This window comes from Notamacropus eugenii, chromosome 1 (genome assembly GCF_028372415.1).
Source record: "Notamacropus eugenii isolate mMacEug1 chromosome 1, mMacEug1.pri_v2, whole genome shotgun sequence".
Taxonomy (NCBI): domain Eukaryota; kingdom Metazoa; phylum Chordata; class Mammalia; order Diprotodontia; family Macropodidae; genus Notamacropus; species Notamacropus eugenii.
The window spans coordinates 715,568,492-715,593,893 of NC_092872.1; the positions used below are offsets into that span (position 1 = coordinate 715,568,492).

The following is a 25,402-nucleotide window of genomic DNA, read 5'->3' on the forward strand; positions in this document are numbered from 1 at the left end:
TGTATCACACGCTGGGCACAGATAGTCTGTTTGAATATTTGGGATGGATATCCTGATGCAAAAAGAGGCAAAAGACAGCCCCTGCCCTCGAGGTCTTACAATCTAATGGGGAAGACAATGAGCAAACATACATACAAAGCAAGCTCTGTACATCCTATGAGCTAGATGGATAGGAAGGACTTTCCTCCTTTGGCAGATAAGGAGACTGTGGTTCAGAGAGGTCATGGGACTACCCCAGGATCACACAAAACCCATGAGCACAAGGCTAGGTTCCCTAAATCATTTCCCTGCTCAAAAGTGGTCATCGCCATGGTAGAAATGGATGGGCATGAAGGGAGAGAAGCCACACTGCCCACTGCTGAGAGCTTTCCTTGAGTCTCTGGATGGGAACCAGAGGGAGAAGAATATGGAGGTGGATGGGACCTCAGAGGCACCAACTGCCATTTAATTATCACATCCCTGGTTGGGGGGTTGGGGAAGCGAGTGGGCCCAGGACCTGGTCATACCTCTTTTCAGGAGAGGGAAGGGGCCCTTACTCATCTCAGATCGGTGAGAGCCCAGGGAAATAAGGCGTCCAAAGCAGGCTGAAGCCATGGCCCTAAGCAGGAGAAGACCACTGAGAGCCTCTGAGCGAAGGTTCTCTTGTCTCCATGGAAATGACCCAAGCACAGGCAGGTCTGGTGACTGGTCTGGGAGCAGGAAGGGGGACCTGGCTTCTCTCTTTTCAGCCTATGTGTAACACATCTGAGGATGCAGGACTGTTCACCCTTGGAGTTCACCTGTGTCTGGCTGCCTTATCCTCACTCTAGCCTGGCTGAAGGGACTTCAGCCTCAGAACTCCCAGGGATCTTAAACCCCTCTGGCAGGGGGCTGCCCTGAAGCTTGGGTGGCCATGTGGCCAACAGGCCAATTCTCTGGAAACACTTCCTCAGATATACAGAAGAGTGTCAGGTTTGGAGCTAGAAGGGTATCTGAGGAAGGTGACTTTAGTCCAACAGCCTCATTTTACAGACAAGGAAACTGAAGCCCACAGAGGGCATGGGCCTTTCTCAAGGGCACATGGGAAAGTGTAGCAAGAACAGAATTTAAAACGAGATCCTTTGATTCCTGACCCACAGTACTCTTTCTACTAACACTTCTATGATTCCTTCAAGAACCAGGAAATGGAGAAAGGGAAAGAGCCAAGTTTGGTTCAAAAGATAGTTGGGAAATCCCATTGAAGTCTGAGGAAGTCTCTAATTCTACTTGAATTTTGATGCATGGAATACTGCTTCAATAAACGAGGGTTTGGAAATCCTAGGATATTTTTAAAACACTGAATTTTTGGATGGATACTGCAAGACAATCTCTCCATGTAGGTGTGTGTAAAAATTATAAATCATTAGTATATGTAGTATATATAATTTTATATTACAAATTATTGTTTATATATTATGCATAAATAGGTATTTAGAATATATATTTTAAACATAATATAGAAATCTGTAAATATAAGTATGCATAAACTATGTAGATATGCATATCTTTATGTATCAATTTTAAATGTATTTTTTTGCTTTTCAAAAATAATTTTTATTGATGCCTTGCAAATACGTATGCAAATACAAATATGTATCACTGTCCATCTCACCTCTATCTTTAGCTTATGACCTTTGGTAAGTCATTTAATTTCAGTTTCCTCATCTGTAAAATGAAGATGTGTGTTTGTGTATGCACGTGCGGTGGTCACACAAATGGACTAGGTTGGCCACTGAGGTTCCTTGTCAGTTCTAAATCCATCATCCTCCTGCCTTTGGCTTCTTTGTGAATCATCCTCTCACATTCTTTGCCTTGATTCTAAATAGGCATGAATCTCTTCAGCATTTCCTAGAATGTTAACTCTTGAAGAGGACATCAAATGTTACTTAATTTCAAGTCACTATTTTAGAGATGAGGAAAAGTACAGTGGAAAGAACGTTAGCTCAGGAGATGAATGAATTTGGGTTCAAATTTCAAATTTCATCTCCCTCAGTCTCAGTTTCCTCATCTATAAAATTAGAAGACTGGACTAGATCAGGGATTCTTGACTTTTTTGTGTCCTGGACCCCTTTGGCAATCTGGGGATGCATAGGGACCCCTTCTCAGAATCAGATCTTCAAATGCATAAAATATATCAGTAAAAGGAAACCAATATTATTTTTCCATAATAATACCAGTCAGAGACTCTGGAGTCCAGAGGGAGAAGAGACAGTCAGGAAGAGTAATGAGCTCTAGGTTCTACAAAAGGATTTCAGCATAGGTCTGCCCCACTCACTGGCTCCATTGTGGTCCTACAAAGTGATGTATTTCAGGGCTTCCTGGCGGGTGGGTTAATAATAATCCATCCCCTTTGAAAGGATGGCTATCTACCTTGTGCCTGTACCCATTCCTGGGGACACCACATCCATCCCTCTCAATCTGAAGGAGGGAATTGTTCTCCCTACAGTGTCTGGATGCCTCCCAGGATACTTTTTAAGTGGCATCCTCCCAGCATGCTCTACTCCTTTCATGCCCTGCAAATAAGGGCAGGGATATATCACTGGCTCATTTCTGCTCCCTCTCAGGATGCTACAGACGCCCAGGCTGCTGTGAGGTACCCTCTGGGGAGGGCCCCTCAGCATCCTTAGGTATAAAATAGTGCACTCTAAAAATACATCCTCCCACTTCCCTTCTAGACAGTTTCTCATCTGGCTATATGCATCCACATTCTCCTCTTAGGACTTCTGGGGATTCCACCTGGGAGACAGAGAGGGATGATAGATGGAAGCACAGTGCTTTTGCCTTACTAAAATGAATGCTTAGGAAAGAAATAATGATGTCATTTTGCCTTGCTGGAGTCTCAGAGTACAAAATCTTTATGCCTTGCAGAATTCAAACACACTTCCCCCTTGAAAGCCTGAACTCTCAGATACGTATTGTTGTAACCTCTGCCCCCAAACCAGAGCTTTGGGTTTATTATACACAATCTCTCTCTCTCTCTCTCTCTCTCTCTCTCTCTCTCTCATTCTTTGGGATGTTCAGGTTGGATGGTCAGCAGTTTTTCCCAATAGCCAGCCCAAATTTGCCTCTTTGCAATCCCTCCCATTGTTCCTGGATATGCCCCGTGGGACCTGAGACAGTCTAACAATCCCCTTTCCATTTCATAGCCATTTATATACTTTCCAGGCTAAACATTTCCCAATTCTCTCAACACACCTTTGTATGACATGGGCTGCAGACCTCCCGTCATAAGGCTGCTCTCTCCTGGGCCCCCTCCAAATTAGCAATATTCTTCCTTATACATGGTAGTCAAACAGTCCCTGCCGTCAAGGAGCTCACAATGTCATTAATGTTCATAGACCTTCTGAAATCTCTCCATGGCCCCATGTTAAGAACCTCTGCTTTTCTTGTTGTTCAGTTGTATCCAATGCTCCATGACTCATTTGGTGTTTTCTTGGCAAAGATACTGGAGTGGTTTGCCATTTCCTTCTCCAGCTCATTTTACAGATGAGGAAATGGAGGCACCCAAGCTGTAGTGATTCTCTAGATGGGACCTGAGTAGGGCATAGTACAATGGCACTGTCATCTCTCTAGTCCCAGACCCTCTATTTCTTTTAGTGAAACCTGAGTCTCTTTGAGCTGTCTTGCCTACCATAATCATACCCTTGACTCCTATTGAATTTTCAACCCGATAAAACTCCCAACAGTCAACTAGTGGTCTAGCCATGCCCCCTTCATCTTCTATGAAGTTAACTTTTGTGAGCCCACGTGTGAGTCTTTACATTCGTTCCTATTACGTTTCGTCTTCTTAGAATCAGCCCAATATTCCAATCTGACAACATCTCTTTGAATCCCTCCCAGTTCTGTGTCATCTGCAAATGTAATAATCAGAATATTTAATTCTTTATTTGTCACTGATAAAGCTAAGCAGCACAGTGGATAGAGAGCACTAGATCTGGGAATCAAGAAGATGGGAGTTCAAATCCTTCCTCAGACTAGTTGTGTGACCCTGGGCAAGACATTTAACCCTGACTGCCTCAGTTTCCTCATCTGTAAAATGAGCTGGAGAAGGAAATGGCAAATCACTCAATTTCTTCACCAAGAGAATTCCAAATGGGATCACATCTCCTCTTTCGACTTTGCTTTCCTCATCTGTGATATAGGGATAATAAGAGTACCTACCTCACAGGGTTGTCATGAGAATCAAATAAGGTAACATACAGCTTTGTAGACCACAGCTTTAGAAACACTAGCTATTATCACCACCGTTGTTACGTTAAACATAACAGGCAAGCCATTATATGAGCAACCCATAATAATGGGCAAACCATGATCTCTGGGAACTCAGTCAATCACCAAGCATTTATTAAGATGCACTGGGGCTATAAAGAAAGGAAAAAACTCCAACCCAGTCTCTGCTCTCAAGGATCTTACATTCTAATGTCAAAAATAGGAAGATACAAGATCCATACTGAGCAGGATGAGGGAACCGAGGCGCATCAGGACAGCAAGTGGTTAGCTGCAGAAATTGAGTGAACCACACTGACTCCATCTTATGACTCAGTTCTGAAGCTAACTCAGTTCCCTTTCTATTCCGTTATGGGTCTGATCCAAATTCTCTACTGTGAGAAAACTATTCAACTGTGGAAACTGGGAGAAAACCTTATTGCATTGTTTGAACCTAACCCCATGTGTTTGAGAATCCGGACCGCCTCTACCTATGGCTTGGAGACCCCTAATTAAGGACATTGGTTATGCTGATCAGAAAGAGATTGATGTACCAAAGACTGATGCAAGGAGTTTTCTTACAATTGTACATTTCAAGCAATCCATATGTATTATCTGAAAACTGATCAATCAGTTATCGTTTCCGTGTTCCTTTATTGTATACACACCCTTGGGGAGAGTAGGACACCTCACACCTCTTTTTCTGATTTCAGGGAATTGTACCTGTTTGCTCTGCCCCACTCCCCCACCCTCCAACTAGGAAGTGCCTACTCTTTCCTCCAACTAGAAATCAGATTACTTAATGCTCTGTTGTTTCCTTTTAACTAACTGGTCGCATTTGATTGTTTTTAATGTATGAAAGTTTGTCTCTTCCTGTTTGGGGTATTGAAACCTAAGCTTAGGAAGGGGCCTGGTCCCAGTTTGCTGGGCAATTAATTAGCATTCATTGCTTAATAAATTGATATGCTTGGAAGATTGAACCTTTGTTTCTTTCCTCAGTCATTTCATCTTTCACCTGCCACAAGGTGAAGGTTCAAGGGGCTGGTGGGGTAGGGCTGGGGCTGGGGAAAGGAATGCCTTCCCTTCAAATGATGAAATGGCATTTGAGCAGTCTTGAAAGAAATCATGGAAACCTAGAGGTAGAGATAAGAAGGAAGGTGGTCCAGGCATGCGGCAGAGTTATTCCAAAAGAATGGAGATGGGAGATGAATCATCATGTGCAAGTAACAGCAAATACAGCAGTGTAGCTGGACTGGAGAGTAACTGGAATTTAGTAAAGCATTAGAAGACTAGGAAGGCAGGAAGGGACATGTTGTAAAAAGGGTTTGCATGTGAAGTAGAGGACTTTATGTTTGATCCTGGAGGTAATAGGGAACCACTGGAGTTTATTGAGCAGGAGGGTGACAACATTGGTCAACAAAGATTTATTGAACTATTTCTATGTACCAGATATTGTGCTATCAGGTCTGAAAATAAAAAGATTAAGAAGCTCACATTCTAATGAGGAAGATAAGATACAAATAACCATGCACATCCCATATATACAGGGTGGCACAGCGGATGGAGTCAGGAAGACCTGAGTTCAAAGCTGGCCTCAAGCACTTACTAGCTATGTGACCATGGGCAAGTCACTTAACTCTGGCTGCCTCAGTTTCCTCATCTGTAAAATGAGATGGAGAAGGAAATGGCAAACCACTCAGCATCTTCACCAAGAAAACCCCAAATGGGGTCACAGAGAGTTGGATATGTCTGAACAACACAAAAATGTTGGTTCCAAAGAGAGACTTCAAAGGGTCTGTGAACATTAATGAAATTGGGAGCTCCTCCAGGCAGGGGCTGTCTTTTGTCTCTTTTTGTATCTCTAGTGCTTGGCACACAGGAGGTACTTAATAAATGGTGATTGATTAAATGGAGAAAAAATGATGTTTGTAGCTTTATAACTTTTAAACTGAAACTTAGCATCTTCTTCAATTATTTAAAAACATGGTTCTAAGAAGGGGTCCAAAAGTGTCACCAGATAGCCAGCCCCTGGTGCCAATGGAAGGTAATTCCAGAGGAAGGGAACTGGTGACATGTCGGGTAGGCAGGGGGAAGGAAGATGGCAGTAAGGATACTGGGAAAGTCCTCCTGTAGAAGTCAGGATGTGGGCTGAGTCTTGAAGGGAGCCAAGGAAGCCAAGAGGCTGAGGTAAGGAGGGAGGGTATGCCAGGCACGGGGGATAGCCAGTGCAAAGGTAAGGAGGGTAGAGATGGAGTCTCATGTGTGGGGAACTGAGGAGCCTGGGTTGTGGAGTGAGTAGAATGGTGTAAAATATGAAAAGACTGGGAAGGTGGGAATGGGCAGGTTGTGAAGGTCTCTAAACACCAAACAGCAAAGTTTTATAGTTGACCAAGAGAAAATAAAGCTATAGAGAAAGATAATTTCATACACTGCTTTGTATGATTAAAGAACAAAGTGTCTGCCTCAGTTTCTTTCTAGAAGCAGATGGGAATGTAAATCGTATATGATAAATGAGTACAGACCCTAAGGGTTATCAGGGTTCTCACAAGAGCATGGTGAGCTCAGGTGGTCAAGGAAAGTGTCACAGAGATGATCGGACCTTGAGGGATTAGGTAGGTAGAGACTTGACAGGGGAAGGCATAGCAGGCAGGGGGAACAGCTTGAGCAAAGGTGAGGAAGTACAAACATGAAAAGAAGGTCTTCAGGGTAACCAGGAGTCTGGCTAGGTTGGAAGCAGATTGGTGTATACAGGTGGAGTGGGAGAAAAAGTCTGAAGGCTGGACTGATGCCAGAGTGAGAAGAGCTGAGAATGCCAGGCCAAGGAGGGATCAATGGCTCTTGAATGGGGTAGGGGGGGGAATGACATTTGAGGGTATTTAATCTGTCAGCAATGTGAATATAGTTAAGAGATCCTAATCCCTAAGGAATGGGGAGAGTCTGGAGGTTTCCATTTTCTAGACAGAACAGAGAAATGAGGAAATAACCTCAGTTACACAGCAGCCCTGTGGGGACAAGAGATAGGCCACATCTCCAGAATGTCAGGTCAGTGTATTTGCTCTCCTGGAGTACAGGGTCATGTATCCACCAAGATGCACGTGCCTAGCCTCTCCTTCCCCTCAATGACAATGCCTCACATTTCTAAGGCACTCGAAGCATTTTCCTCAAAATGACACTCTGAGGTAGGGGGTGCAAGAATGATTTTCATTTTACAGATGAGGAAACTGAGTCATGGGCCACTGGTCAGAAAGCCGGTGAATGTTGGAGCTGAGGAATGAACCCAGATCTCCTGGCTCCAAAGCCAGTCCTTTCCCATATACTCTATAATCCCAAGTCTCAGACTTGACTGGAAGAAAATTCAAATTCAGAAGCTGTCTTTTTCAGTCAGCCTCCTCCCCGTCCCCTTCCTCACCTCAGCCTCCTGGCTTCCTTCAAGGCTCAGTTCAAATCTCACCTTTGACAGGTCTTTCCTGATCTTCTCCACTGCTAGTGGCTTCCTTGGTGATTGCCTTTCATTTATACTGTACATAATAATACTAATCAGGAACAATAATAATATAAAGCACTTTAAGGTGTGCAAAGTGCTTTTTATGGATATTACCTCATTCGATCTTCACAGCAACGCTGTGTGGCGGTTATTATGGCCATTTTACAGATGAGGAAACTGAGGCACAGAGAGGGTGAGTGACTTGCCTAGGGTCACACAGCTAGTAAACCCCTGAGGCAGGATTAGAACTTGGGTCTTCCTGACCCCAAGTTCTGGGCTCCATCGCACTGTGTTTTGTCTGTATGTAGCACTTTGCATGGTATCTCCCCCATGGGAATGTCATTTTCTTTGTAGCTCTAGGGCTTAGCACTGTGTCTGGTAAACAGTAAGCCCTTAATAAGTGCTTATTGACCAACTGGATGTTCTTGGAGTCAGCCAAACTGTATGGTACTTCCTTCTGGAAATTAAAAAATCTTGATGTCTCACAATTCTTCAGGCCAGCCTTGCCCAGGCATCCTCTCATCTCGGCTTTATCTACACCTAGACACTTTTTTCTAAGTTGCTAAGTTCCCCCCTCCCCCAAAATAATGTATCTCTATGAATATATTTGGATAAAAAAACCTCAAAAAAAGGATAAAATGTAACTAGTATTTAAAACTGAGCGGTCATTGCTACAATGATAATAACAGCACATAATCTACCACATTCCACTGTTTAAAAGCTCTTGCAAAAGAGGCCTCTATTTTTATGTTGATCACTTTTCAGGACGTTTCCACTGTCAGCCGGACACTATCTCTTAAAACATCAAACCTGTTCTGTCCTTGTCTTGTTTTGTGTATTTACCTTTCTTTGTATTTCTAGCTCATAGCCCAGCCCCTGGCACACCGAAGGTGCTTAATAAATGCTCACTGACTAGATGACAACCTCACAGGTGGGCCATGATAGGGGGAGGGCATGGCACGGTTATGTTCATCTTTTGGAAATGACCAAGGGCGCGGATCAAAGTCACCTTCTAGGATATTGCTTTGTTCACCATCCACTGGTTCTCATGTCCAAAAGACTATGCAAAAGCCAAGGACCTTTCAGGCTCTAAATCCCGTGTCCAGTGGCCTATGACTAGAGATGTTTCTCAAAGTCATGGACCATATCTTCTACTTTTTTTTAATCTCTTGCACCATAAGACCTTCAATAAAGGCTGACCACCTTCTTGCTTGAATGTCCTTCTATATATTTAAGCTTACTTATCACAAAGTTCATGCCCCCTCCTGGACTTCCAGGCACACAGCCCCGTGGCACGATTATAATTCATCTCCCCGGCTTTAACACCTCTGAGAAACCACATTGGGTGTGGGAATCAGGAAAGTCCAGGCTCTGCCCCTGGTTTAGCTACAAGACCCCAGGAACCACAACACCATTTCCTTCTCTGGGGTTCCTCTTCTGTAAAATGGGGGTGTTGGACTAGATTAGGGGAGGGGAATCTGTGGTCTTGAGGCTACATGTGGCCTTCTAGGTCCTTGGGTGCCAACTTTTGCCTGAATCCAGGTTTTGCAGAACAAATTCTTTTATGAAGGGGGTTTATTCTGTGAAGTTTGGATTCAGTGAAAGGACTGCACTTGAAGACCTAGAGGGCCACATGTGGCCTAGAGGCCGCAGGCTCCCCACCCCTGGACTAGATGGTCTCTTAGGTCCTTCCCTGATACTCTTGGCCCAAATAACCCAAGAAGTCATTCAAGAGCCCAGTGGTAGTCTGGAATGGCTGGCAGGGGTTGAAATGTTGGTATTTTTTAAAAACAAATTTCAGATTGGGCAGCTCCCGTTTTTTTAGCTGGCAAAGTGAACAGTTCCACTCAACACTTTCCAGATGCTCTCCCCATCTATTTATAGCCAGGGCCTCTAATCACTTTAGAGAAGGAAAACCTACGTGCTTGGCTTGGTTTAGCTTGGCTTGGCTCGGCTTGGCCGTGGCATGCCTCCTTCACCACCTCTCCCCAAAAGTCAAGGACGGATGAAGCGGCATGTCCAAGGACACGCAGATAGAAACCATCTCATGAGCTGCAGAACCGGGGCTTCGAACCCTGGACCTTCCTCTTGTCTAAACCGCTACTTCATGGGCTACCCCACATTCCTCAGACTCCCCATTTTGTAGCCGACGTCAGCCTGGCCCGAGACCCCTCCCCTCGTCTTCCTGTGGAGTCCAAAGAAAACCCCAAACAAAAACTCCCCAAACCTCACTCAACAAAATGCAGCTTTGTTTGCACACATGCAATTAACCTTTACTGGGGCTACATTTTCAAAAGTGCTCATTTGCGTTTTTAATATAGACTCATCTATGGTGGTGATTAATACTTTAGATATATTCAAGTAACTATATATATATCTAAATACATATTTAATTATTATATGTTATACTATATACTGATATAATATGTTAATTATATATTAAATAAATATATATTTCAATATATTCAAGTAAATACATGATAGAAGGCAGGCACTGTCTCATTTTTGTCTTTGTAACCTCAATGCCTAGCTCCATGTCCGGCACATAGTAGGTGCTTAATGTGTTTATGCATTGACTGATGGATTCACGTGGCTGGTATCTTTGAGGGCAGCTAGGGAGAGCAATCCTCGAGTCAGGAAGACCCAAGTTCAAATCTGGTCTCAGACACTTACTAGCTGTGTGACCCTGGGCAAGTCACTTTATCTGTTGGCCTCAGTTTTTTCATCTATCAAATGAGCTAGAGAAGGAAATAGCAAACCACTCTAGTATCTCTGCCAAGAAGAATCAGACATGGACATGACTGAACAACCAAAAGGTCTCAGAGAAAACAAACACGGCATAGTGAAAAGAGCAAGGAGTTTGGAATCGGGATCTGACTTCAAATCCTGACTTTGCCACTTGCTGTCTGTGTGACCTTAGGAAAGTCACTTAACTGAAAAGCAGTGTAGCATAGTGGATAGAGAGCTGCCCTTCTCGGCAGGAAGAACTGGATTCAAGTCTTACTTCTCATCCATGCTAGCTGTACAACCCAGGACAAGTGACTTAGCCTCGGAGTGTTCCTGGTACCTCTTCAGGACCACACCTTGCTGGGAGGGTGGTGACCTGCATCTGTGGAAGGAGCACTTCCTGATACCAGTAAAGTCACACTTCTGGTCCCCATCCTTTTTTTTATGGGGCAACCACATCACAGCTGGAGGAAGGAAGACCTGAATTTAAATTCTGCCTCAGATCCTTCCTAGCTATGTGACCCTGGGCGTCTATCTTAACCTCTCAGCCTCAGTTTCCTCAACTGTAAAATGGGGACAGAATGGCAGCATCCGCCTGCTGCGGTGTGAGGAAGATTCAAATGAGGTAACATGCTATACAAATACTAATTCCAGTTATTATCCATCATCATTATTGTAACATTTACAAAGTACTTATGTACGTTCTAGCTGTCAGCTGCTCCTGGTCTCTTCTAGCTCTAAGTCCCGTGACCCCATTGATAGCCCCGCTGGACAGCTCCGGGGGATTGTCAGGAACGGCTCCAATGTTGTTGTTCTTCAGTCGTTTCAATCTTGTCATTTATTCACTGACTCATCAATTCAACAAATATTTATTAGGCAGAGGTTTTGTATCGGGCACGAGACAGAAGGCACCAAAAGGCTGAAAACATCTGGTCTGTGCCCTGGAGGATGCTGGGAAACACACTCAGACCCCACTCACTCATGGGCACAAGATGTGCTTGGAGATGACAAACCCAGGAGGGAAATAGTAGCCTCTGTGGGGACTGAAGCAGTGACCTTCTTCAGCTCATTTTACAGATGAGGAAACTGAGGCAAACAGGGTTAAGTGTCTGAGTGAGGATTCCAACTCAGGTTTTCCTGACTGCAACCTTAATACTCCATCTCCTGATTCACCTCCAGATCTCCATAATACAAATGCCAGACAGGAACAAAGGAGAGATCCGGACATGAAGCTATCAAAGACATTTGAATAGGGTGTGTGAATGATTTCAGATAGGGGTGTGTGTGTGTGTGTGTGTGTGTGTGTGTGTGTGTGTACACGTGTGCATGCTCTCGCACCCAAGTGAAGAATCAGAGGTGGCTTCATGGAGGAGGAAATATCTTATAGAAACAGAAATTTTCTAAAAGATGAGGAGGAGGAGGGAGTGGGAGTATGTATGTAAGTATGTGAGTATACATGTAATATGTGTGTCTGTGTGTATGTACATATGCATGTATATAGATGCCTTCATGTATAAAATACTATATGTATATTATATGGATATATGTGTGTGTATATACACACATATACACATCATATATGTATGTGTATATATGTAAATACATATACACGCATGTATATACACAAACACACATACACATCATATATGTGTATATACATACACATATCATATATGTGTGTATATATGTATGTGTGTGTATATATAATTTTTTTTTGCACGGGGGATGGTGTGCAGTGAGCAGTGGCAGGAGGCGGCTTTCTATTCTGAGCACAGGGAGCAGTGCACAGTCCAGGGTGGGTGGAATGTAAAGTGTGTAGAGGCAAGCAGGAAGACCGAGGATGATCTTAGACACCAAGCTAAGGAGAACTGATTTTATCCTATAGACGACAGGGAGTCACTGAAGATGTTAGAGCAGGGGAGTGCTGAGACCAGGCACACCAGGAAGATGATTTGGACAACTGGAGGAAGGATGGGTTGGCCAGGGAAGGCTGGGGACAGAGAGATCGGTTAAGAGGCAACAGTCCAGGTGATGTAGGGCTACCCGAGGTGGCAGCCACATGGGAGGAGAGGAGAAGAAAGGTACGGTAGATATTATAGAGATAGAATTGACAGGACCTAGTGACTGACTGAGTGTGGAGTGGGATGGCCAGGACAGAACTGAGGGTGGCTTCACGATCTGGAACTTTGATGTCTACTTGTACCATGCTCAGGCTATTGATAGAAATACGGAAATCAAGAGAAGAGGCAAATATAAGAGGAGAGGAGGGTAGTTTTTTCCAGGTTTTTTAAAAAATTCTATTTTCGGCAAAATGCCATTATTTTTATATCTTGGCTTTGGAATCCTTAGTACAAAACTCAAATGATTTGGAGATGGACAGAAACTTAGAGAACATCTGGTCCAATTCTCTCCCTTCACTGATAAAAGAAACCAAGTCCCAGAGAAATTAAAAGATTTGCCCAAGGTCATACACATACTTAAGTAATTAAACTGGGATTCAAATCCAGGTCCCCTGACCCCAAATCCAGTGCTCTCTCCAACTTTTACTGCCTAGAAAAAATTTGATTGCATTAATAAAAAACACACAGAGAGACACATTTTTCCCCCCTTAACCTAGCGTTTCAAAATAGCACCGTCCCAAACATCCCAGGTCCCAACCAAATATGGTTTGGATGCTGTTTGTGAGGCTGCCCAGGGCTCAGCACTCTGTGTCCAGGGGAGGAATCACAGAAGTTAAAATGGAGTCTGTGTTCCAAACAAACCCTGGGAAAGCAGGTTTATTATGACATGTCAAACTCATTTAAAAGTATTTCCAACTATCTATCCATAAGTTCCCAGGGGGTCATGGTTGTTCAGTTGTTTCAGTCCTGTCCAACTCTCCGTGACCCCATTTGGGGTTTTCTTGGCAAAGACACTGGAGTGGTTTGCCATTCCTTTTCCAGCTCATTTGAGAGATGAGGAAACTGAAGCAAACAGGGATAAAGTGACTTGCCCAGGGTTTCACAGCTAGTAAATATCTGAGCCTGGATTTGTACTCAGGTCTTCCTGACTCTAGTGCCCATGCTCTGTATCACCTACCTGCTCTAAGGGACCATTATGGAACCCAAATCTGCCATTTTTGAGTTTTTTCTGATCCCAAAACATTTTGAAAAGGTAGTGCCCAAGTAGAGAGAATTTGCCTGTCATCCTTTCCTGGCCCCATACTGCCTATTGGCCTCTGAAGTCCTACCCAACTCTTTAACCCTCCAGGGCTAGAAGCAATGTCTCATTGGTTTCCTCCCGTCATCAAGGATGATAGCTCCTCAGAACGTCATTGTAACTCCCAGGCTAGCCTTGGTTTCCAAACTCTGAAAAGATTATTAGAGCCCAAGAGGAGAAGTTATTAACTTTAACTATAAGCATTAACTTATGCTCAAAAGTTCACCCGAGTATCAAAGACCCAAAGAACCTAAAGAGCAGCTGTGCCCTTTCTACCGGCCACAATGCTACACTAGACTCAGAGTTTCTATTGGTTAGCCAGGCAGGGACATTCACAACTGAGCAGGTGTCTTGGGGGTGAGGAGAGGGCAGTAGAAGGATGGGAGGGGGTAATCTTACTCTTAAGCAATCTACAGCTATCTTTCAGAACTTTACCTTATCATAAACAGATCTGTCTCCAACATGCCAGTCTCCAGAGTAAGCTGGAGATGGGATAGTGCAAGAGAGGAAGGCAAATAGGGTCACAGAGTACAAGATCATAGAGAGACAGGAACAAAGGGTGATATGCAGTGGAATTCCTTGATGATACCTAATTGGGTGACACGAGGCTCTACTAGTACTTCTGTTTCTGAATACAGAATTTGACCAGCCTTCTGTGGGAAGCTGGGTGGAAGCTAAAATAGAAGGACCCTGAGGCAGAAAATTTACTCCCTTATTTAAAAGCTAATGATCTTTGAGGAGCTTTCTTGGCTCTAGAAGGAAATGCTCTTCTAAGATCAGAGGTTTAGAGTTGCAAGTGACCTAAGAGGCCATTCAGTTCAATGCCTTCAATTTGTAGAATGAAGAGGTTAAGTGACTTCTCCAAGGTCACACAGGTAGTAAATAGGAAAGCTAAGATTCGAACCCAGGTACTGATTCTAAATCTAACAGGTTTCCCACTACAACACTGTGCCTCAAAGACCTTCCCTGATCCGGCCAAAACAACCCAAGCTCTCTGGTACCACTTGCCTCTGGTACCACACATCAGGTGTCCAAGGCCCAGGGTGTGACACTCTGGTATACTGGGAAAAGTGTCGGGATTGTGGCAAGACTGGCTAGCTTTAAATGCTGGTTCTGATGCTTATGAGCCCTGTAGCCACAGATGAATTATTTCACTCACCTCTCTGAGCCTCAGTTTCCTCATTTGCAAAACAGGAATGATAATAGTTGTACTGTCTTAGCTCCAAGAGTCAGTATTGAGAAAGTGCCCTGGAATCCTTCAACATGACACAGAAATAAACATGATAGTCCTATTAACATGGACTCAGTCTCTCACCTCACTGTAGGAACTATGCTCCACATTGGAGTATTTCCATACTCCAAGGAAAATCCAAAGGAAAGAGCATTGGGTTTGGGGTCAGAGGGCCTGGGTTTGAATCTCAGCTTGGCTGTTTATTGAGGCAGAAGCCAAGCACAAATCACTTTTCTGATTGGGGCTCAGTTTCCTCAATTATAAGATGAGGACGCTGGATGAGATGATCACTTAGATCCCTTCCAACCCTAAGGACAAAGGGATGAAGAAAAAAGAAACTGTACCTGAACTTTGGGTCACTTGCCTGCTACAGACCGGGCATGCAGAAAAGCCAGCTTATCTTGGTGTTGTCCATTCATGTTCAACTCTTCATGACCCCAGGGACCAGAGCATGCCACACCAGGCCCTTCTGTCCTCCACTATCTCCTGAAGTCTCTCCAAGTTCATGTTCATTGTTTCCTTAAAGCACTTTACAAATGTTAACTCATTTTGTCCTCAAAACAGCCCTGGGGGGGGGGACATGCTATTCTTATAACCCATTTTACAAACAAGGAAATGGAGGCAGAGGTGAAGTACTTGCCCAAGGTCACACAGCTAACACATGGCTAAGGCCACATTTGAACTCAGGACTCCCTGACTTGCCCAGCACTCTATCCATTTCACCTCCTAGTTGACTTTATCAAAAATAACCTATGTAGGGCACGTGCCCATTGTACCCAACTACCAGCCTGGGAAAGAGTTAGTGGTAGAGCTGACTGAACTCTGGACAACAATGTGAGAAGTTGGAGGAAAGAAAAGTGTTGAGGACAAAGAATCAGAGACTGTTCAGAGCTATTAGAAAATGGACACAGAGAGAGAAAGAGTGCCAGGGGAGGGAGAGAAAAGAGGGAAGAGAGAGAGAGAGGAGGGATTTGAGAGAGAGGAATAGGGAGAGAGAGAGAGGAGGGAAGAGAAGGAGGAAACAGGGAGAGAAAAGAGGGGTATGGAGACAGGGGAAAGAGAAGGAGAAAGGAAGGGGGGAAGGAGAGACAAAAAGTGGGAGAAGAAAGATAAAGACAGAGGAAGGAGAAGGGGAGAGACAGAAAGAGGGAAAGGGGAAGAGAGAGGAAGGAAGGAGAGAGAGGGAGAGAGGAGAGAGACAGAGATACGCAGAGGGAGAGAGAGGACAGAAGACGAAATGGGGAGGGAGAGGAAGGTGGAGGGGAGAGAGAGATACAGAGACAGAAAGAGAGAGAAACAGAGAAAGAGGGAAAGAAAGATAGAGAGGAGGGAGAGGGGATGAGACAGAGAGATGCTCATAGAAGGGGAGTGGGTGTGGTGGTTGAAGAGAAGGAGAGGGAGAGTGCCCAGGTTCTCATGCCCAGGCTCTCATTCTAAGTCTTAAGCTGATAGGTGCCCAAGGCATCAGTACTCTTTTCAGTTTATGTGGTATATACAGTAACATAGCATATCCCTAACTAACTGAGGGTTAAGTTATATTCCTCAGTAAATATGACAAATATGATAAAAAGTCAGATAAAATCCAATTAGCTCCTAAGGTATATAATAAGGCAGAGCACAGATATGTAGTATTTGAAAGGTTGACAAAGTCCTTTGTGTCCATCAGCCCAGGGAAATAGACATTACTATCTCCCATTTTACAGATGAGGAAACTGAGCCTGAGTTTATAGGATTAGAGTTGGGAAGGACCTTAGAACCTAGCTAGACACCCCACCCCCCACTTTACAAATCAGGAAACTCAGGCCCAGAAAGGTCACCAAGGGTACAAAAGTGCTAAGAGGCAGAGGTGAGATATTAAAATAACTTGTCCAGGGTCATCCAGAACTGAAACTGAAACCAAGGCTCCCTGATTTCTGGCCCAGTGTCCTTTCTGCCACGCCACTAAGACCACAGGATCTAGATTTAATGTCAAAAGCGGCCTCAGAAGCCTTCTAATCTCACTTCCTCATTTTATAGAAGTAGAGGCCAAGAGAAATTAAGTGAGTTGTCCGGCATCCCCCAGATATTTGGTGACCAAGTCAGGATTCAAATTCAGGTCCTCATACTCCAAAAATCAACATTCCTTCTCTACACTACCCCACACAATCCATTAGAATGCCTTGAGGACAAGGACTATGTTTGCTTTTGTCCAGGTACCTGCAGCACTTAGTGAAATGTTTTGTGCTTGAAAATGTCTCTCTCAGTGTTTGTCTTTTCCCACTCCAGAGAGATAAAAGGTTTCCGTTAGGCTTTATATCTCATAAAGATACTTACCAGAAGCACACAAAGAACTTTAGAGACATTTCTTACCACCGCTACCCTATTAATGAGGAAAGAAAGAAATACAGCTAGGTCCCCATTACTGGAATAATGAATCCCCTGCAGTTGTCAAATGTATTCAGTTTTGTACTATTTGAAGTTACAATTGTATAAAATATGGTAATTCGTTCCAGCCCCGTGGAAATATGCAGTGTAAATTCTAATAATGTCAACACTTCAGGGGATTTATTATTCACACTATTCAGGACCTAGCTATACTTTTTGGATCCTCAAGCTAGAATCGGGCCACAGGAGCTCTGACTCCCAGTACCGTGATTTTAAAAATAAGCAGAGGATCATTCGCCCTCCAGCTGCTACAGGTCAATGCCTACAACGCTTGTGTTTAGGCTCCAAAGTATTAATTCTTGAAAATGGAATAGCCTGAAATTGACAACCAGAGCATTAGTAGCCAGGGAGAATGTCCTTCTCCATCGATGACCAAGAACACTGCCTTGCTCATCTTTGGAAAGTCCCAGGGCCCCCCTTCCCAGTCCTTCTGCCTTGGAAAGTCATCAAAAACCAGAAAATTGCTCACTAACCTTCCTTCTTTCAATGAGAAAGGAAGGATGTGAGATTGGAGAAACAAGTGGTGGGGAGATTGGTTAGGGGAGGGAGGAAGGAAGGTCCTCCTAGCAAACTCCTTTTGTTCCAAAAAAGACAGGATTGCTTGAGCTTCTCTTATTTTGGAATTGCGTGTGTGTGTGTGTGTGTGTGTGTGTGTCTGTGCCTGTGTGTGTAGGGCATTGCCAGGGCTCTCAGTGTTCAAGTGATCTCCTCTCCTCTGTTCCCTCCCTCCCCAAGTCTTACTAGCTTGCTGGTTTATATTCCCTTTAATTTCACAGAATCCATAGAATCCTCTTCTGGGGTGGGGGTAGGGAGAAGAGGAGAAATGGCACCAGAACAGGTGTCTTTCCTATTTCTGTCCTTATGGGAGGCCCAGCATCAGTAATCAAAAACCCTAGAGCTGCTAAAGGTCCTGGAGGTTTTTGTCTTTGTTTGGATCTCTCCAGCCTGGCCACTAGGCTTTTGGGTTTGTAGCCTTAGGCTAGGGGGTATACCTGTGTCTGGGGGAAGGGAGGAGAAGAGTGGGGGGGGGCCTTCGTAGAATCCCTCAATTACCAGGGTCTAACAATCCCATTATTGGTTATGCCCACCAAGTCACTCAATCCCATAACCAGCCAAATCTTGTTTCCCCAGGAGTTATTCAGATTCTGCTCACAGGAAAGAAACTTTTTGCCTGAGGAAGAAAGGTCGGGATAATATTTGTAAAGTCATTTGCAAAACTTTAAAGTACTGGATAAAGACTACCGAAGAAGGGGGCTCAGACCCCAGAAGCCTCTGGGGGAGGGGAGGGTAAGACGAGCGTCAGAGACCTTGGTTCCTAGGTTTTCCGGGATCTGATAAGCCCGGGGCCAGCAGGGGGTATTCTTGCTCCTGGCTCTTCCATGTTGGTGACCTATTGGCTGACGAGTCCGGAAGACCTGCATTCAAATCCTGCCTCAGACACTGACTTATCTGTGTGATTCTGGGCTAATCATTTAATCCCTCTGTGCCTCATATGCAAAGTGGAGATCACAGAACCTACCAGAGTTTTTGTGAGCAGCAAATACGAGGATAAATGTTTTAAGTGACATAAAAATGCCAGCTATTATTACTGTATATTATTATTATTATTATCGTCGTTATTTTTATGTGCACACATATTGGAACGAAAGGTTCCTCAGGGGTATAGAGGATTTCATTTTTCACTTCTGTATCCACAGTTTTCTTGTAGCAACCGCTTAATAATGTTTGAATTGAATTTAAATAAATACAAAAGGGAGAATGGAGGAAAGCTGGAAAAAGTCAAGTCGTCAGGGATTACAGAATTAATCTGCCCCACCAACTCCTAGCAAAGATTGCTGGCAGTAAATGACCTTTCTGTAGTTATCAGCCTTCATTTCCCCAATATGTTCTCCTCCTCACCGCCCCCAACCTTGGAACAAATATAACCCGTTTCCCCTCCTCCTCTCTCCTCCCCCTCCCCCCCCTCCAAAGCGCACTAGCCTTTATACACTAAGGGACAGCCGGCACGTAGGGTTGGGCACCTATTACAGGGCTCTCCTGGACACGGAGTCAGCCTTGGCTGGACTGAGTTGAAACTAGCAAATCCGATGGGAAAGTAATTAACAACCTTTCCAATCCCCTGAAAGAGACCACAATTAGGGTCAATAAGAAATTTTACACACACACACACACACGCCCCGAACTATAACATTTACCTGTTAACAACTCTATCTTATGTCCCAGGACCTTCATGTCCGCTTTCCCTGCCCACAACAGGTGCCCCAAAGCGTCAGGGGCAAAGCTACGGACGAAAGCCGGCTGAGTGTCGAGAGACAGAGAGGGAGAGACGCGTCGGGCAGCCTGGCAGCAAGGAAGGAGGGAGCGAGCAGCAGTGCCAGCGATGCCCAGCGGTGCCCGGCCCGAGGCAAGGCGGCAGGCACAGCCGGGAGGGCTGCGAGCGAGGAGCGAGGGGAAGCTGGCTGCTTCTCCAGTCAATGCAGATAAGTAGCCGCCTCGTGGGCTTTCCAAAAAGAATCCGCCAATCGCAACAACGGGAACCCACAAAAGGCTGCTGTAACCTGGCCCCGTAGATGGGGTGAACTAGGGGGAGAAGGGGGTGGGGTTGAAGACTAAACAACCTCAGCTGCAGCCGGGGAAACCAGCCCCCGCACCCGCCCAACCCGAAACAAAGGAGGAGGTTTCTCTTGAGCGTCCTGTCCCTGGCGTCGGCACTCGAGGAGCAGCCGTGCGTGGCGTCCGCACAATGTCACCCGGCAAACTCGAGCCAGCCCCGGCCCCACCCCGCCCCCGTTGCCACCGCCCCCAAACCAGATGGGAGCCTTCTCTCCCGGAGAACAATAGCAGGGGAGGGGTGCGGCGCGGGGCTGGGGAGAAGGGCACGCGCTAAGGAGATGCCAGCCCCGTCGGGCTAGCGCGGGTGGGCGCCCGAAGTCGGGGTGAGGGGCTAGAACCCTCCGGCTGTCAAGACGAGTCAAACGCGCGGCGGCGGGAAAGCTCCCAGCCTACTGGCTGGGCGGTGCTAACATACGGGGCCGCGGGAGGGAGATCGGGGAGGGTGAGGCAGGGCTGGGCATCTCCTCCCGAGGTCTTAAGACGGAGGGGAGGGATTCACTGCCGGAGGCGGAGGAAACCGAGGTGTGCGAGCGGGGATTCTGGAGGGAGGAAGGGGGGACAGCCACAGACTTACCCGCTCACTGCCCCTTGGCCGCCGCCGCCCTCCTCCTTGCAGGTGCCAGCCCACTGGGGGAGCCCCCGGTCCCTGCTCTCGGAGACTCCCTGCCTATCCTAGGGTTGGGGGCGCGGGCGGAGCGATCCAGGTGTGTGCGCGAGCCGCAGCTGACCGGGGTGGGGTGGGGGGTGGAGGGCGCCGGGGCAGGGTCTGGTCTGGACGACCCTGGGGCTGTCAGAGGCTCCCCGAGCCTTCTCCGGCCGCTCTGGTGCCAGGCGGGCTCGGGGAAGGCTTGGGGCCTGGGGGAGAGAGGTGGCTACGTGGCCGGTTTAAATGGGGGCTGCACCACTGCGTCAGGGTGGGGAGGGGGCAGGGGAGAAGGAGGCTCCCCGGGCTATGGACTAATCAAATGCGGCCGCCAGCGGGGCAACCCTGGGTCACAGGAACCCAAATCCGAGACCCCCCCTTCCCCACCCCCTTTTCATTCCCCTCCCCTCCTGGCCATACTCCTCCCCGAGCTGGGGACTGCTGGGATATTTGCCTTTAGACACGGCAAGGGGAGGGGTCTCGTCTCCCTTCCTCGTCCCGGATCTGGGCGTTTCGGGGCTGCCCGGGCCTGGCTCGCCCTTCTGATCCCGCGGGCGCAGCCTGCGGGTGCCGTCGGATCACCTCGGGAGGGATGCCCACGCCTGGTGCCTTTGTTTAGAAGCCCAGGGTGGGCGGGGGTGGATGAGTCTTACTGGATGGCAGGAGACTAGGACCCACCCCCCAGATCCTGCCCTCCGCCTCTCCTCTGCTCTCTGTGGAGTACCCTGCCGGATGGAAAGTCCTGAAAAAAAGGGGGCAGGAGGTGGGGGTAAAGGTGGGGGTAAAGGCGGGGGCCAGGGATGGGGTCCGAAAGGGGATCCACGGCCCTTCAGCCTTTGTTTCAGGCCATTAGGGTTTTTCTCCGTGACTTATTTCTTCCGGGGATGAAAGGATCCTTCATGGGTGTCCTGATCCCCAAAGGCCCTCCTAGGGCTGGGGGGCGGGGCTGGGGGCTGTTTCTAGGCGTTGGAGTCGTTTTTATAGAGATATAATCTGGGGGAAAACACCATCACTTTTCCCCTAAGCTCACCCTGTTCCCAAATGTCACTCAGTCCTTGCCTAAAAGGCTGGTAAAAGCCCTGTCCAGAGTACGACTGTTCCTGTGGTTTGGAGAAAGGGGGAATCAGTAAAGCGACTCAGGGAGTTGTTCTAAATAGGAGGCAGCTCCCGCCCGCACCAGGTCTTCTGACTCCGGAGCTCCCGGAGTGGCCGCCCATCTGCTTCTGGCTAACTCCGGCCAAATGAACACAAGCTGTCTTTGTTTCCAGGGCCTAACTTTCCCATCAGCGTCCCGGCTCCCGGCCCTCGGTCAAGTTTGTTGCTCTATCTGGCCAGATGATAGTGATGTTCATGCCAACATACCAGTAACCCTCGCTCCCTGCTTGAAATCAGCTCAGCCCTCGCATGTCACAACAAACACGCCAGCCTGGCTCTCTATCAGACGTTCTCATTAAAAATAATACCACGTGATGGCCAAGAAAGGTGGGCTCTTAGCCCACACCTGGGTTCTATTCGGAAGCTCTTTCCACAGTCTTCAGGCTCGCCAATATTTCCCTGTCATTAACGGGGCTATTTAACCTCCCGGCAAAAAACCACTTCAGATTCATCCTGTGTTTCTCTACCTGTAGTCCCTGTAGGGACTTTGAGAAATTTTTATACTTTTATGTATCTTTTAAAAATCCTTCTTATAGTATTGAATAAACATCATTGGCAAGGTCAGACTTCTTCAGGCTCACTGGAGAGACTGCTGTGCTGTCTAATAACGACAATGGTGTGTGTGTGTGTGTGTGTGTGTGTGTGTGTGTGTGTGTGAGTGATGCAGAATCCTGCTTTGTTTACTTTCTCATAATCTAGCGGACTGGGCTAGTTCACCCACTTCTCACAGATTTTGGGACAAGGTTATAAATTTGCACTGATGACCTCTGGGACATTCTCCAAACAGCAGGTTTCAAAGGTGGAATTTAAATTTTTTTTTATTTCATTAAACATTTTCCAATTATATGTAAAAAATTTAACATTCATTTAAAAACATTTTGAGTTCCATGATGGAAAATATGATCCATATCCAGAGAAAGAATTATGAAGTCTGAATGCAGATCAAAGCATACTATTTTCAACTTTTTAAAATTTTTTCTTTCTCTTGGTTTTTCTCTTTTGTTCTGATTTTTCTTTCACAATAAAACTAATGTGGAAATATCTTTAATATGATTGTACATGTATAGCCTATATCAGATGCTTGCCATCTTGGGGAAGGAGGGAGAAAAAAGTTTGGAACTCAAAATCTTGTAAAAGTGAATATTGAAAACTTTCTTTACATGTAATTGGAAAAAAACCAAAATACTATTTAAAATTTTTTTGAATCCCAAATTTTCTTCCTTCCTTCTCCTTGAGAAGGGAAGCAACTTGAAATCACTTATACATGTGAAGTCATGCAAAACATATTTCTACATTAGCCATGTTGCAAAAGAAAACACACAAACAAGAAAAATAAAGTATTAAAAATATGCTTCCATAGGCAAAGGTATGGCTTTAAAAAAAAAAAAAACTACCCAGAATACTGCCAAGGAGCTTTTTGGTAGAGTGGAATAGTTGGACTTGGCATAACTCGCCCCAGTCAAGGCCTATGCTTGATAAAGCCATTGGCTGACCTGGTCTATCTCCCATTCTTGAGGCTTTATCAAGTAGTGCCCTGGGAAGGAAGAAAGCCATTATTAATTGATGTTTTTCCAATAGAACAAGTTAATGACTTTTCTTCTGCTGTCCTGGATGTTCTCCTTTGAAATATGAGGAGGAGTTGTAGGTCCTTGGGGCAGATTTTGTTTTGTTTTCACTGGCAAGTAATAAGAAAGGAAAAACAACCTTAGTCAGAAGGCCAAGCTGTTGGCTAGTACTCCATGGTTCCATAAGTCTCAGCCTACTCTGGCTTCTGACTCTTGTTTGTCCTTCACAAGGATGATGTCTGGAGGTCACTTGCCTCTATTTCTTAAACTGTAAAATGAAATGAAGGAAGCTTGCCAACTTTAGAGGTGGGCGGATCCTCCCAGATGTTCTGCTACTGGGCTGGTCCATGAATTTATTTTATTATTTCTTAATATATTCAGGATTATTTCACTTTGATTTCCTTTTTAATCCTATGAATTTTATTTTAGACATTTAAAAAATTTCCCTGAACTATTAATGGACTCTATAACTAAAAAAAATTTTCCCCCCAGATCGTGTCTTTTTTCTAATCTGTCTCTCCCATTTGAGAGATGAGGAAACTGAAACCCAGAATACTGGTGACCTGCCTAGGGGTCACAGATAGTAAGTGGTAAATTGATATCCCAATTCAGGTATTCCTACTTCAGATCCATTGGTCATTCCTATTCACCACAGGCTTCAAGCTGGTGATCCAGGAAAACAACTCCAAAGGTTTACTGGTAGTGAGAAAAATCTCATTAGGATGAAATATAAAAGTTCTGTATTGAAATTCACTAGTCCCAACTGAAACCTCTAGGACCAAGGTGACCATAGGCCTTGTGCTCAGACCAACATGCTATGACTGCTTTGTGACTATGTGCATCATAAATGCATGGGCACCCCTACCTGTCTCAAACCCTTTGAATGTGAGGCAATATCCAAATAGGAACAACATGCTTTTATTGAGTACTTACTGTATGCCAGACATGGCACCATTTGGTTTGGAGATACAGGAAAGGATACAGAAGGATGTGGACTGAGAAAAGGTCAGTAGATTTGGCCATTCATGGGTGACTTTGGAGAGAGCAGTTTCTCTTGAATGCTGAGATCACAAGCCAGGATGAAGAGGATTTAGAAGAAAGAGAGAGGAGAAGGGAAAGCACCCAGTGCAGATAACTCTCTCAAGTTTGGCTTAGAAGGGGAGGGGAGGAAAATAGTGAGTGCTCTGCCAATAGAAAGGAGCTACATCTCCTTTTGATGAAAATATTATCCAATGAGGCCTTTCAAGTTTCTGCCTTTTATTTACCTAAGTGAAAAACAAAGGACTTCCGAATCAATGTGGTGATGCAAAGCTAAGCTTTGGTCAGGTTTGGGTCAGTCATTTCACTCCCCCCATTCAATTCATCATAGGATCATAAATTTAGAACTGAAAGGGACCTTCGGGGACATTAAGTCCAATTCCTTTATTTTGCAAAGAAGAAGACAGGTTGAGAGAGTTTAGTGACTTGCCCAGGGTCATACAGCTAGTAAGTGACTGAGGCAGGATTAGAATTCAGGTCTTCCTGACTCCAGGACTAGTTAGACCACCTAAGTCTCCAAGGTCAGAAGTGCAGCCAAGTGAATGTTTGGCTTCAGATGAGTCAACCTCTGCAGTTACCTGGATAACTTTCAGGGGATAGAACTTCTGCCCTTAGGGCTCTCCAAGTACTGATCAGCTGAGCTAGTCAAACCAGCTGTCTCCATGCTGTGCCTTCTATTCGCATCTCTTTCCCACTTTGGACTCTCCCCTGAAAACTTCCTGCTCCTTTCACCCATTTTCCAACACTTCTTGTCTTCCTCCTCTAGAATATAAGTTCCCTGAAGGCAAGGAACGACTGGCTTGCATTTGTATCCTCAATGCTTAACCATGTGTTGGCACATGGTAAGTGCTTAGTAGTATGTGATCTCTGCCTCTCTCATCATCTATTTCTTTGTATTCATCTCTCTCTTTATACCATCTTTCTGTATGTTTGCTTGTGCATTTGTCAATTATCCATTCTTCTATCTATGTCTGTTTGTATATGTGGTTATCTGTCTTTCTATCTATCTCTTCATCTTTCTGTTTCTGTCTGTTGATACATGTCTGTCTATCTACCTTTTTGTCTGTTTGTCTACTTGTTTGTCTATCTGTATATGTCTG

The 25,402-nt window shown here is 45.3% G+C and overlaps 1 protein-coding gene across 11 annotated transcripts in view; it reads right to left on the reverse strand.

Moving 5' to 3' along the window:
- NDRG4 (NDRG family member 4) overlaps nt 1–25,402 on the reverse strand; it is a 123,728-nt gene that overhangs the window by 55,440 nt on the left and 42,886 nt on the right. For 3 of the 11 annotated variants that reach the window (XM_072636642.1, XM_072636641.1, XM_072636643.1), the window contains exon 1: nt 19,484–20,010. The exons of 1 other annotated variant lie outside the window; for it this stretch is intronic. In XM_072636642.1, coding sequence (XP_072492743.1) covers nt 19,484–19,520 — 37 coding nt within the window. In that variant the 5' untranslated portion in view covers nt 19,521–20,010. Of the gene's footprint in view, nt 1–506; nt 632–19,483; nt 20,011–20,475; nt 20,612–20,998; nt 21,134–25,402 lie in introns of those variants that run through there. 7 more of the 11 variants (XM_072636648.1, XM_072636645.1, XM_072636647.1 and 4 more) reach the window with 5 other exon arrangements.